Below are 15,660 nucleotides of genomic sequence, written 5' to 3'. Positions count from 1 at the left end.
GTGTGAGAGGACACTTTCACTCAGGGCAACATCTCTCAGTTCATTGTTTCAGAATGATAACATAAATTTATCAAACAGCTAAAATACGGGATTAGACATGGACAATCAAGAAAATGCAACATCTGTTCTAGGCACCTATTCAATTTGGAAACAAGCTAAACTGTAAATTAATAAGCTATGAATAGCAACAAATGTTTTCCCATTAAATCTTAAATGACTGGACTTTCTGACATACAGTGACATTAAAACTTGGTGACTCCAAACAGTGGAGTTGGAAGATGAGGTGGACAGGCCATGGAAGGAAAGCAGGAGGGAGAAAGAAAGAGACAGAAACAGAGAGAATGAGAAAGGAACTGGTGATGGTCAAACTGGTCAAAGTCACCCTAAAAACAAGCAATTAAGGTATAAGTCTTTATACCAAGTCAACAATTTCAGTTGGAACACATGTTCACATTCACACACATTCACATTTGACCTCATTCTCAGCTAAATGTCTCTCATGTGTTTTTTTTTTTTTTTAGTTTTTGTGGTTTCCTCTCTGCCAGTGAATATATAGAACAGTTCAGAGGCAGTAAGACCCACAGAGAAACACAAGAAACCAACTCAGTACAAAACAGAGCCATATCAATAGTTTTAACTAAGCATAATCATGTGTTAGAGAACAAAGATGTCTGTGTGTGTTTATGAGAATGATATTGACACTGACAAAACCAGTGGAGACAGAGGAGAGTGAGTGGAGATAACTGGTTGTATACATTTAGACCAGTGCAGATATCATAGTGACCCCTGTTCCAGCCTCAAACACAGAAGACGTCTTCACCAAGAGAAAGGCAGCAGCTTAACTCACAGGTGCTGTATGGAGAGAAAGAGCAGTCATTTATACTGTAAAAGGCCTCATAGCCACAGTGCACTGGATAAAGTCTCTGTTTCTGTTTGTCTCCTCAGGAAGTGACATCACATACTACATACAGTGTGTCTGGGGCTGCTGTGTGTTCTCCTGATGGCTGTCATCATAGTGCTGTAGTGTGTCTTGTATGTTTCAAAGCTGGAGCAGTTACAAAACTACTACAACAAGCTGGTAACAGAGTGAGACCAGTTACATACTTATCACCCCAATACAACTATAGAGTGAGCGAATTTAAAATATGAATATAACAACCTACTTAGGGAGAAAACCCAGTTATAGACCAGTTTTGAGAACTGGAGTAGGGAGTGAATGAATGAGTATTTCAATGAATGAATATTTCATTTGTGTCTTTCATCTGAAAATAAGAACATGAAACTGTAATACTAACACTGCTACACACACATGCACAAACACATACAGACAAGCTAAACAAACAGATCTTCACACATACTTACATTACAACACTAAACTCAGTACTTTGTGCTTTAAAGAGCAGGTTGTGGAAAAGAACTGGCCTTTTAAAACCAGGGCCATATTCTCTCAGAGTAAGCTGATGGGCAGGTGGACTTCCTGTGGTCATAGCTTTTCACGCCTCTGAAAGAGTCAGTCGCACACAACACAAAGACAGAAGTGCAGACATACAGACTGACCCAAACATACAGGGACAACAGCACCAATTCAGAGTGATAGTGTGTGTTAGAGAATGGAGATGTCTGTCTGTATGTATGATACAGTCAACAGAATTGAGAAAAGAGAACTGGACAGAGGAGAGAGAGTGGAGATGATGGTGAATATTTATGAGAGTGTAGATGCTGTGAGAACAACAGACACCGACACACAGAGAGACGACACCTCCACTACAGGAAACTCAGCAACTCAACACACAGGTACTTCTAACACAGGATGAGTGTATATTTCTATATATGCTGTAAATAGTCTGTTACCAAATTATTTCCCTCACACAGATTAGCAGCCAAGTTCACTTTGTCTCCAGCTGAAAAACAGTAAAAAGAGAAACAGTAAGAGACAAAGGATTCTCTGATCACTTCACCATTCTCTGACAACATTTACTCTGACAAAGGTCCTCAAAAATGTAATACACAGATAAACAAACAAATAAATAAAGGCAGTGAATGAAGACGGACAGACCTGTGCCATTCGTACCCACTAAGACCACAGTAGAGGATATTTTATCAAACAAAGACTGAAATTTACACTAAACCAAATTCGGGTCAAAATTGGCAAGTGCATAATTCACATGAAAGAAGGTTACCTGAAAAAACATGAGGAAATCTTGATTTGTGTGTCAAAATAAATATGTGATGCAGTAATGAGACTAAGTGAGGAATGGAACCAATACATAATGTGTGTGTGACTGGGTGTGTTTGTGCATGAGACAGAAGGACAGAGAGAGAGAGAGAGAGAGAGAGAGAGAGAGAGAGAGAGAGAGAGAGAGAGAGAGAGAGAAAGAGAGAGTGAGTTTGATGCTTGAGAAAGTGTGATTATGTAAAATAAAATGAATCATTCTTATTTAGTTGTGTCCTTTAATAAGATGTACAAGATGCAGCGACAAAATGAGTCTCTGTGTCTGTTTGTCTCCTCAGGAAGTGACAGATGCTACAGTCTGACTGCAGTGTGTCTGGGGCTGCTGTGTGTTCTCCTGCTGGCTGTCATCATAGTGCTGTGTGTCTTGTACACTGTACAATTAGACCAGTTACAGGACAGTGTCAGGAATCTGACAAGAGATAGAGACCGGTTAGAAACCAGTTACAACAATATGATTGCAGAGAGAGACCAGTTAGAAACCAGTTATAAGAATGTGAGTGCTGAGAGAGAGCAGTTAGAAATCAGTTACAACAGCCTGAGTACGGAGAGAAACCAATCACTCAGACAGCGAGAGGAGTTTCGGTATGGGCTCTCTAAAATAGGTGAGAGAATATTTTAATCTTTATTTCAATGGTCATTTCCTAGTCTCTGTTGCTGTGTTGCTATTTGCTTTTGGAAGACATCAAAGAGTAGATTTGCTGGTGTGCGTGTGGCAACTGTTGTATTATGGGTGTTTCTGAATGCAATCATTTTACAAATTACACGTCGTTAAAAATCTGTGGTATTTTATTAACCCTCTACTGTTGTTCAGCAACCTCAAAACAGAGATGATGTTTATCATGTTAATATCAAAATTCTCTGCACAAATATGTATCACATACATGTGATTATCTCTGTTTGTCTTCACCATCGTGCAAACAGATAAACATGCACAGAAAGGCTGAATGTGGAGGTATTTTAATCACAGTCTATATCACATCGGTTTTCAATGGAGGAACTGGAGTCAGAGCAGACAGTACTGCAGAGAGAAATCAGCCGACCTGGTGATCATAAACAGCAGAGAAGAACAGGTGAGAGGGAGGGAGAGAGAGAGAGAGAGAGAGAGAGAGAGAGTAATCAGATTGATCACATTTCCTAATACAGGTTAAAGTGATCATGTTTGCCTGTGCTTGTGTGTCTGTGTTGTAATTGCGATGCATATTCATGTGTTACAGGAAGTGACAGTGCTCTGGTCAGATGCTTCAGACTGTAGTGTGTTTATGGAGAAAATCAAACTCTTCACTAATGATCTGCATCATTTCATTTTCACCCTTTATCACATTAGGAGTTTGTAGATAGCTTGTCCAAGGGCAGTTTTGCAAGTTTTTGGATTGGTCTGACTGACAGAGACACAGAGGGGGTGTGGAAATGGGTGGATGGTACAGAACTGAACACTGAGTAAGAGATCACTGAATTTAACTCTGGTCATGAGACAGTTATTGACTCTTAACACTCAGTCTATTGTTCAGTATGAGAAACACATTAAACAGACTGATTCCCTGTGTTATTTCAGGTACTGGTATGGAGGGAGTCCCAGCAATTTGAATGGAAATGAGGACTGTGTTGCTACTGATCATAATTTTTATAGTCTGAAAAGCTGGAATGCTGTGTCATGTTCTAATCATTTAAGTTTGATCTGTGAGAAGAGACTTTTCTAGTGACATCACAATGATAATTGTACTTTTCTGATAAGTGTATTTTATATTTTTTTTATGTGGACTTTGTGTTCGATGGTGTGTTGTGTTTACATTTGTCATCATGAACAGTGGGGGGGGGGGCATATTTGTTGGTGCATATGTGTCTAACAGGAAGTCACACAGCAGAGATCAGATACCACAGACATTTCAGAGATCAAATAGACTTTGTATCTTAACTCTGACTCACATTAAGGCCAGTGGATCCATGGACTCCACTCAACTTCATTAGGAACACATACCTTGGACCTATACTCACCAGTCACTTTTTGTTGTAGACCTACCTTATAGGTTGACCATATAGGTGTCCAACTACAGACCATAGCCCAGCTGTTCTCATGTACAATGTCTGTTTGAAAACACAAACACACACACACACACACACACACACACACACACGCGCGCGCATTCATAAACTGATGACCTAAACCGGGTTCTGTGCTATGAGTAGCAACTTGTGAAAAAGAACTGACCTGACAACATATAACGGTATATTTGTTCAGAGTGAAATGATAGGGGACTGGGGCCTGTCCTGGTTGATATTCTTCTCAGCTCTTAAAGAGTCAGTTTGATGCAACATAAAGACAAGTGCAGACACAGACAGTGAATACTGATATGCAGAGACTACAGCACTAATTCAGTGTAATATTGTGTTAGAGTTTATGTGAGTCCAACTCTGAAGAGGGACAGATAAAAGTAAAGGTGGAGAACAGAGACAGTTTGAACTTTCCATCTGTGTTCACGTGTTTAACACTTTGAGGGCCTCTCAGTCTAGATGACCCCTTAGTGATTTCCTGTGCTGGCAGTTTCCTGTTTCTGAGCTGGTGTAATTAAAATAGAACAAAATACACAGTACACAGTAGAGGGCTTTTTTTGCCCTCTCATGTTGCAGTTAGACGGAGAGCACTGTTTGTAGTTGTAGACATGTTGTAGAATGTACCAGAGTGAGGATATAGGAGAATATACATTAGAATGTAAACAGAATGCTGAGAGAGGACACTTTCACTCAGGGCAACATCTCTCAGTTCATTGTTTCAAAAGGATAACATAAAATTTGTCAAACACCAAAAATACAGGATTAGACATGGACAAACACAAAAAAATGCAATATCTGTTCTAGGCACCCATTCAATTTGGAAACAAGCTAAACTGTAAATTAATAAGCTATGAATAGCAACAAATGTTTTCCCATTAAATCTTAACTGACTGGACTTTCTGACATACAGTGACATTAAAACTGGGTGACTCCAAACAGTGGAGTTGGAAGATGAGGTGGACAGGCCACGGAAGGAAAGCAGGAGGGAGAAAGAAAGAGACCGAAACAGAGAGAATGAGAAAGGAACTGGTGATGGTCAAACTGGTCAGAGTCACCTAAAAACAAGCAATTAATGTATAAGTCTTTATACCAAGTGAATAATTTCAGTTCGCATGTTTACATTCACACACATTCACATTTGACCTCATTCTCAGCTAAATGTCTCTCATGCGCTTTTTTTTTTAGTTTTTGTGGTTTCCTCTCTGCCAGTGAATCAAAAGCCGCTTAGAGTCAGTAAGACCCACAGAGAAACAAGAGAAACCAACTCAATACAAAACAGAGTGGTATCAATAGTTGTAACTCAGCATAATCGTGTGTTAGAGAACAAAGATGTCTGTGTGTGTTTATGAGAATGATATTGACACTGACAAAACCAATGGAGACAGAGGAGAGTGAGTGGAGATAACTGGTTGTATACATTTATACCAGTGCAGATATCATACACACCCCTGTTCCAGTCTCAAACACAGAAGACGTCTTCACCGAGAGAAAGGAAGCAGCTTAACACACAGGTGCACTGGATGAAGTCTAAAGACCAGTTATAGACCAGTTTTCAGAACCAGAGTAGGGAATGAATGAATTAATATTTCAATGAATGAATATTTCATTTGTGTGTTTAATATGAAAATAAGAACATGAAACTGTAGTACTAACACTTTTACACACACATGCACAAACACATACACATCTGCTAAACAAACACATGTTCATGCATACTTACATTACAACACTAAACTCAGTACTTTGTGCTTTAAAGAGCAGCTTGTGGAAAAGAACTGGCCTTTGAACACTAAGACCATATTCTGTCAGAGTGACATGATGGGGGGCTGGACTTCCTGTGGTCAAAGGTTTTCACGCCTCTGAAAGAGTCAGTCGCACGCAACACAAAGACAGAAGTGCAGACACACAGACCGACCCAAACATACAGGGACAACAGCACCAATTCAGTGCGATAGTGTGTGTTAGAGAATGGAGATGTCTGTGTGTATTTATCATATGGTCAGCAGTACTGAGAAAAGAGAACTAGACAGAGGAGAGATAGTGGAGATGATGGTGAATATTTATAAGAGTTCAGATGTTGTGAGAACAACAGACACCGACACACTGAGAGACGACACCTCCACTAGAAGAAACCCAGCAACTCAACACACAGGTACTTCTTACATAGGATGAGTGTGTATTTCTGTATATGTTGTAAATTGTCTGTTACCAAATTATTTCCCTCACACAGATTAGCAGCTGAGTTCACTTTGCCTTCAGCTGAAAAACAGTAAAAAAAGAAACAGTAAGAGACAAAGTATTCTCTGATCACTTCGCCATTCTCTGACAACTTTTGCTCTGACAAACATCCTCAAATATGTAATACACAGATAAACAAACAAATAAATAAAATATTTAGGCAGTGAATGAAGATGGACAGGCCTGTCCCACTCATACCCACTAAAACCACAGTAGAGGATATTTTTTTAAACAAAGACTGAAATTTACTCTAAACCAAATTGGGGTAAAAATTGGCAAGTGCATAATTCACATGAAACAAAGTTACCTGAAAAAACATGAGGAAATCTTAATTTTTGTGTCAAAATAAATATGTGATGCAGTAATGAGACTAAGTGAGGAATGGAACCAATACATAATGTGTGTGTGACTGGGTGTGTTTGTGCATGAGAGAGAGAGAGAGAGAGAGAGAGAGTTTGATGCTTGAGAAAGTGTGATTATGTACAATAAAATGATTAATTGTCATTGAGTTGTGTCTTTTAATCAGAAGATGTACAAGATGCTGCGATAAAATGTGTCTCTGTCTGTTTGTCTTCTCAGGAAGTGATAGATGCTACAGACTGACTGCAGTGTGTCTGGGGCTGCTGTGTGTTCTCCTGCTGGCTGTCATCATAGTGCTGTGTGTCTGGTACACTGTACAATTAAACCAGTTACAGGACAGTGTCAAGAATCTGACAAGAGAGAGGGACCAGTTAGAAATCAGTTACAACAGCCTATGTGTAGAGAGAGACCAGTTAGAAACCAGTTATAACAATGTGAGTGCTGAGAGAGAGCAGTTAGAAATCAGTGACAGCCTGAGTGTGGAGAGAGAGCGATCACTCAGACAGCGAGAGGAGTTTCGGTATGGGCTCTCTAAAATAGGTGAGTGAATATTTTAATCTTTATTTCAATGTTCATTTCTTAGTTTCCATTGCTGTGTTGCTGTTTGCTTTTGGAAGACATCAGAGAATAGATTTGCTGGTGTGCGTGTGGCAGCTGTTGTACTATGGGTGTTTCTGAATGCAATCATTTTACAAATTACACGTTGTTAAAAATCTGTGGTATTTTATTAACCCTCTACTGTTGTTCAGCAACCTCAAAACAGAGATGATGTTTATCATGTTAATATCAAAATTCTCTGCACAAATATGTATCACATACATGTGATCATCTCTGTTTGTCTTCACCATCGTGCAAACAGATAAACATGCACAGAAAGGCTGAATGTGGAGGTATTTTAACCACAGTCTATATCACATCGGTTTTCAATGGAGGAACTGGAGTCAGAGCAGACAGTACTGCAGAGAGAAATCAGCCGACCTGGTGATCATAAACAGCAGAGAAGAACAGGTGAGAGGGAGGGAGAGAGAGAGAGAGAGAGAGAGAGTAATCAGATTGATCACATTTCCTAATACAGGTTAAAGTGATCATGTTTGCTTGGGCTTGTGTGTCTGTGTTGTAATTGCGATGCATATTCATGTGTTACAGGAAGTGACAGTGCTCTGGTCAGATGCTTCACACTGTAGTCTGTTTATGGAGAAAATCAAACTCTTCACTAATGATCTGCATCATTTCATTTTCACCCTTTATCACATTAGGAGTTTGTAGATAGCTTGTCCAAGGGCAGTTTTGCAAGTTTTTGGATTGGTCTGACTGACAGAGACACAGAGGGGGTGTGGACATGGGTGGATGGTACAGCACTGAGCACTGGGTATGAGATCACTGAATTTAACTCTGGTCATGAGACAGTTATTGACTCTTAACACTCAGTCTATTGTTCAGTATGAGAAAGAAATTAAACAGACTGATTCTCTGTGTTATTTCAGGTACTGGGATGAAGGGAGTCCCAGCAATTTGAATGGAAATGAGGACTGTGTTGCTACTGATCATAATATTTATAGTCTGAAAAGCTGGAATGCTGTGTCATGTTCTAATCGTTTAAGTTTGATCTGTGAGAAGAGACTTTCCTAGTGACATCACAATGGAAATCGTACTTTTCTGCTAAGTGTATATTTTACACTTATCAGAAAAGTTTTTATATTTTATATATATTTTTTTTATGTGGAGTTTTGTGTTCGATGGCGTGTTGTGTCTACTTTTGTCATCATGAACAGTGGGGGGGGGGGGGGGCATATTTGTGGGTGTACATGTGTCTAACAGGAAGTCACACAGCAGAGATCACATACCACACACATTTCAGAGATCAAATAGTACAGACTGACTGCAGTGTGTCTGAGGTTTTGATGGAGAATAAAAGATTTATGGTTAACTAAAGACTTTGTATCTTAACTCTGACTCACATTAAGGCCAGTGGATCCATGGACTCCACTCAACTTCATTAGAAACACATACCTTAGACCTATACTCACCAGTCACTTTGTGTTGTAGACTGTCCTTATAGGTAGACCATATAGGAGTCCAACTACAGACTATAGCCCAGCTGTACTCATGTATAATTTCTGTTTGAAAACACAAACACACACACACACACACACACACACACACACACACAGACACGCATTCTTAAACTGATGACCTAAACCGGGTTCTGTGCTATGAGTAGCAACTTGTGAAAAAGAACTGACCTGACAACATATAACAGTATATTTGTTCAGAGTGAAATGATAGGGGACTGGGGATTGCTGTGGTTAATGTTCTTCTCAGCTCTTAAAGAGTCAGTTTGATGCAATACAAAAACAAGTGCAGACACAGACAGTGAATACTGATTTGCAGAGACTATAGCACTAATTTAGTGTAATATTGCGTTAGAGTTTATGTGAGTCCAACTCTGAAGAGGGACAGATAAAAGTAAAGGTGGAGAACAGAGACAGTTTGAACTTTCCATCTGTGATCACATGTTTAACACTTTGAGGGCCTCTCAGTCTAGATGACCCTCAGTGATTTCCTGTGCTGCCAGCTTCCTGTTTCTGAAGTGGTGTCATTAAAATAGTACAAAATACACAGTACACAGTAGAGGGTTTTTTTGCCCTCTCATGTTGCAGTTAGACAGAGAGCACTGTTTGTAGTTGTAGACATGTTGTAGAGTGTACCAGAGTGAGGATATAGGAGAATATACATTAGAATGTAAACAGAATGGTGTGAGAGGACACTTTCACTCAGGGTAACGTCTCTCAGTTCATTGTTTCAAAATGATGACATAATTTTATCAAACAGCTAAAATAACGGGATTAGACATGGACAAACACAAAAAAATGCAATATCTGTTCTAGGCACCCATTCAATTTGGAAACAAGCTAAACTGTAAATTAATAAGCTATGAATAGCAACAAATGTTTTCCCATTAAATCTTAAATGACTGGACTTTCTGACATAAAGTGACATTAAAACTGGGTGACTCCAAACAGTGGAGTTGGAAGATGAGGTGGACAGGCCACGGAAGGAAAGCAGGAGGGAGAAAGAAAGAGACAGAAACAGAGAGAATGAGAAAGGAACTGGTGATGGTTAAACTGGTCAAAGTCACCTAAAAACAAGCAATTAAGGTATAAGACTTTATACCAAGTGAATAATTTCAGTTCGCATGTTCACATTCACACACATTCACATTTGACCTCATTCTCAGCTAAATGTCCCTCGTGTTTTTTTGTTTTTTTTTCAGTTTTTGTGATTTCCTTTCTCCCAGTCAATGTAAAGCAGTTCAGAGGTAGTACGACTCACAGAGAAACAAGAGAAATCAACTCAATACAAAACAGAGTGGTATCAATAGTTATAACTCAGCATAATCATGTGTTAGAGAACAAAGATGTCTGTGTGTGTTTATGAGAATGATATTGACACTGACAAAACCAATGGAGACAGAGGAGAGTGAGTGGAGATAACTGGTTGTATACATTTAGACCAGTGCAGATATCATAGTGACCCCTGTTCCAGCCTCAAACACAGAAGACGTCTTCACCAAGAGAAAGGCAGCAGCTTAACACACAGGTGCTGTATGGAGAGAAAGAGCAGTCATTTATACTGTAAAAGGCCTCATAGCCACAGTGCACTGGATAAAGTCTCTGTCTCTGTTTGTCTCCTCAGGAAGTGACATCACATACTATATACAGTGTGTCTGGGGCTGCTGTGTGTTCTCCTGCTGGCTGTCATCATAGTGCTGTAGTGTGTCATGTATATTTCAAAGCTGGAGCAGTTACAAAACTACTACAACAAGGTGGTAACAGAGAGAGACCAGTTACATACTTATCACAACAATCTGGCCATAGAGTGAGAGAATTTAAAATATAAATATAAAAACCTACTTAGTGAGAAAGCCCAGTTATAGACCAGTTTTGAGGACTGGAGTAGGAAGTGAATGAATGAGTATTTCAATGAATGAATATTTCATGCGTGTCTTTCATCTGAGAATAAGAACATGAAGTTGTAATACTAACACATTTACACACATATGCACAAACTCACATGCTAAACAAATACATACTTACAGTACACTACAACACTATAGTCAGTACTTTGTGCTTTAAAGAGCAGGTTGTGGAAAAGAACTGACCTTTGAACACTAAGAGCTTATTCTCTCAGAGTGAGATAGACTTTCTGTGGTTGACATTTATCACACCTCTTAAAGAGTCAGTTGTATGCAAGACAAAGACAGAAGTGCAGACACACAGACTGACTCAGACATACAGGGACAACAGCATTAACTCAGCGTAATAGTGTGTGCTAGAGAATGGAGATGTCTGTGTGTATTTATGACAATGTAAACAGTGTTGAGAGAGGTGAACTGGACAGAGGAGAGAGAGTGGAGATGATGGTGGATATTTATGAGAGTATAGATGATGTGAGAAAAACAGACACCGACACACAGACAGACGACACCTCCACTAGAAGATACCCAGCAACTCAACACACAGGTACTTCTAGCACAGGATGAGTGTATATTTCTGTATTTGTTGTAAATTGTCTGTTACCAAATTATTTCCCCCACATAGATTAGCAGCCATGTTCACTTTGTCTCCAGTCGAAAGACAGTAAAAAGAGAAACAGTACGAATCAAAGGATTCTCTGATAACTTCTCCACCATTCTCTGACAACTTTTGCTCTGATAAATTTCTTCCAAAACTGCAATAAATAAATGAACAAATAAATAACAGATTTGGGTAGTGAATGACCAAAATCTGGTAAGAATTGGAAATTGTAATTCACATGAAAGAAGGTTTACTGTAAGAACATGTGGAAACCTTGATTTACATAAAGAAATAAATATATAATGCAACAATAGTGAGGAGTAGAGCTGATACATAATGTGTGTGATTGGGTGTGATTATGTATGAGAGAGAGAATTTAAGGCTAGTGACAGTGTGACAGTGTCTGTTTGTCTTTTCAGGAAGTGACAGATGCTACAGACTGACTGCAGTGTGTCTGGGGCTGCTGTGTGTTCTCCTGCTGGCTGTCATCATAGTGCTGAGTGTCTTGTTTATTTTAAAGTTTGAACAATTACAAAAAAAATTTAGAAATTTGACTAAAGAAGGTGATCGGATAAAAACCAGTTACAACAACTTAAGTATACAGAGAGACCATCTACAAAGCCGTTACAAGAAGCTCATAACAGAGAGAGACCAGTTACAAACTGATAACCAAAAATCAGCTATAGAGAGGAAGGATTTACAAAACGGATATAACGACCTACTTAAACAGAATAACCAGTTACAGACCAGTCTTGAGAACAGGACAAAGGAGATGGACAAGTTTCTGGGAGAGCTGAGAGGATACAAGCGTAGCCTCTCTGATCTGGGTGAGTGAAAAAGTTTATGTGCATGTTTTAGTTAAATCACATCCTTATGTAGATGCTTCAATATAATCACATCTTTGCTTGCTGATTAGATCTACACACTCTTTTGTTTGGTCCTCATATTCCGAGATGCTTATGTTGACAAACACCTGAGAATTCATACAAATAAGGGCCCTTTCATTAATGTATGTGTACAAAATATCCTGATTTTCCACATACAATATTTCATATCAGTTCAGACATTTGTGAGATTCATAGCTGCATTTCCAGGATATTTAATAGAGTCTTGCATTGGCTACATCTACTATAAATATGTGATAAAAAAGACCATACTTAAAGACAATACTGATATGATGAGATTTGATTATATTATGGTCCCACAGTGGACAGAAAGTTAATATCACAAGTGATAGCCACAAGTTAATATCACAAGTGTATGTGTGTGTGTGTGTGTGTGTGTGTGTGTGTGTGAGTGTGTGTGTGTGTGTGTGTGTGTATGTGCGTGTATGTGTGTGTGTATGCACAGACATAAGTGTGTGTTTGAGGCAATACATGTAAGTTGCTCTCAATTCTTTTTCTACTTATTCTGTGAACAGGTAAAGACATTCTGCAGAGATGGTTTTACTTCAGTTCCAGTCTGTACTACATCTCTACTGAAACAAAGAACTGGAGTGAAAGCAGACAGGACTGTATAAAGAGAGGGGCTGATTTGGTGATAATAAACAACAAAGAGGAACAGGTGTGTGTGTGTGTGTGTGTGTGTGTGAGAGAGAGAGAGAGAGAGAGAGAGAGAGAGAGAGAGAGAGAATCATGAATAGAAAATGGGCCTCGATGCAGAGTAGTGTTTTTTTTAAAGTGAACTCAAGTCTGACAGTATTGGGTCAATCATTGGCAATCAAAGCCCTAAGAGCAAAGACATTATCCAACACACAGGCAAAGACTCAACAATAAACAGGGCAAACAGGAGTGTCAGAGGGACAAGTATGAGAACAAGAACAAGTGTGAGTGATGATTAATTAACCATTAGTTAATTAGATCAGTAGGCAGAAGAAGAAGAATGCTGATAGATGGATGCAGATGGGATGGCATGAGAGAGAGAGAGAGAGAGAGAGAGAGGGAGAGAGAGAAAGAGAGAGAGAGAGAGAGAGAGAGAGAGAGAGAGGGGAGGGAGAGAAAAGAAAGAACTACGTAAACATTTAAATATTTAAATGTTCATTTTGTGCATCATCATCAGGAGTTTGTTAATAGACTGTGGAAGATGAGTCAGTCAGGCCTTTGGATTGGTCTGACTGACATAAACACAGAGGGGGTGTGGAAATGGGTGGATGGTACAGCACTGAACACTGGGTAAGAGATCACTGAATTTAACTCTGGTCATGAGACAGTTATTGGTCATTTTATAGTTATTATTTATTAACCCTCAGTCTATTGTTCTGTATGAGAAATACATTAGACAGACTGATTCTCTGTGTTATTTCAGGTACTGGGGTAAAGGGGAGCCTAATAACCTTGGACAGTCAGGAAATGAGGACTGTGTTGTCCTTGACAGACCTGACACTTGGATTGATGTATCATGTGACACCAAAACTAAATATATTTGTGAGAGGAAAATATCAACACACAATTAGACAAATTTAAGTACAAACATTTTCTTCACATGAACGTTTCACAATTTTTGCTTTGGGGGGGGGGGGGGGGGGGGGGGGAGAAAACAAAGAAAAAGAAAATAAGAATAATAGTATTTATATGGATTAATATCTGCAATTTCTTGTTTTATTTTAATTCATATATTAGTTTTAACAAAGTTAAAGATGTTTTGTTGTTGTTGTTGTTGTTGTTGTTGTTGTAGTTGTTGTTGTTGTTGTGTTGTTGAGAGTTCTCTCTTTTACTTTACAACTTTTTTTTCTAAAATTGTTGTCATGATTTCTGTGACTCTGCAGAGATGTCATTAAAGCTTAAAAGCTTGATTTATAACCATGTATAGCTGCATTTACTGATTATAAATCACTTTTACCAAGTCTTACAATGTCTGCCAGTTCTCCACATTGTCCAATTTTTCTTCTGGGAAAACAGCTCCACAACATTTCAGATGTCAACTTCCACCATAACTTCACCTTAACTTTGGGTGATTACTTAATAGTGAAGAATGAACCCATTTCTTGATCAGGTGTGATGCAACACATGTATATCAGTATCATGCAGCTTGATCACTAATGTCTGACTATCATTTTCAGAATGTCGGAAAAGTAACATTTTTATCACAGGCTTTCTAATACTCACTCTTCCTCTCACCTGACAGCCTTTTTAATCTAAGAGGGCGAAAACATGAACTTCCCACAGTTTAACATAGTCAACCGATATAACATCCACACTGACCATGTGCTAAAGAAACACACACTGAAGACACAGTGTTAACTACATTGTGTGCTGTAATCAACAAAAGAACAGAGGAAACAGGCAGAGGGCCTCTTTACAGGAAACTGCAGCACTGCATCTACACACGGTGCCTCTTTAGACAGAATGTATATGATATGACCTTTATGAATATGTCTCAAAAACCTGACAGGTTCCCTCAGCATTAAGGAACATGGCACAGATAGTCTCTGTTGTGAATATCATCATCTTTTGGTTTTTATTGGAAAATGTGGGAAATTATTTCACAGGCAAGAAAACATGTGGTGACCTGAATGCACCAGAACTGATGTTCATATCTTTCAGGTGACATGTGATGACTGTGTAAGAAAGACATCTAAGAAACATCATATAAATGATAGGATTTACAGAATGTCCCACTCTGAATTCAGATCTACATCAACCGCAGACCCTCTCAGTGTAAACAGCCCTCAGTGAATGATCTGATGTAATTATTCCAGCAGTATCAAACCTAGACCATGTCAATGACAATGAGTGGACTCTCCAGTGGGAACACTGTAGAGGGCAATCAACTCTGATGACAATGACTGAATGTTGTTTTCAAGGCTATGACAGCAAAAGAGGTACCAGTCCATAGCACAGCACTGTAAACACCAAGAATTATACACTCAAAGCACCACAAAACAAAGAACTGTTAAACCCTTAGTCAGAGAGAATTTTATTTATGACATTCACAAACCCCAAAATATCATCAAAATAACATCTACTGCCTAAGCTAACTAAACCAAACGAGTTTAATTAAGTAAAATACCACGAGAAGCAACACACAATGCCAAAACAGGAATCAATTTTTCTAAAAATTACAACACCATGGAAGACAATAAGCACCGCGAGATAATAAGCAGGCTTACCGGGCGGACCAAGTACACCCAAAAAGGCAGGCCAACGCTGGTCACATATATTGTAAAGGGTACTAACTTTAGCAAGAGAGAGCCTTGCCTCAGTG

The 15,660-nt window shown here is 39.0% G+C and overlaps 1 protein-coding gene across 1 annotated transcript; it reads left to right on the top strand.

Moving 5' to 3' along the window:
• Positions 1 to 2,540: 2,540 nt before the first annotated feature.
• Positions 2,541 to 13,909, top strand: LOC115823748 (CD209 antigen-like; the record flags this gene model as incomplete). Its single annotated transcript, XM_030787777.1, has 5 exons — positions 2,541 to 2,835; positions 7,175 to 7,420; positions 12,878 to 13,020; positions 13,516 to 13,628; positions 13,762 to 13,909. Coding segments are annotated over 5 exons (945 nt in total), but the record flags the coding sequence as incomplete, so codon positions are not given.
• Between the last annotated feature and the right edge of the window lie 1,751 nt (positions 13,910 to 15,660).

This window comes from Chanos chanos, chromosome 11 (assembly GCF_902362185.1).
Source record: "Chanos chanos chromosome 11, fChaCha1.1, whole genome shotgun sequence".
NCBI lineage: Eukaryota > Metazoa > Chordata > Actinopteri > Gonorynchiformes > Chanidae > Chanos > Chanos chanos.
The sequence above is the reverse complement of the archived record's forward strand: the minus strand, read 5'-3'. Positions and strand labels throughout refer to the sequence as shown.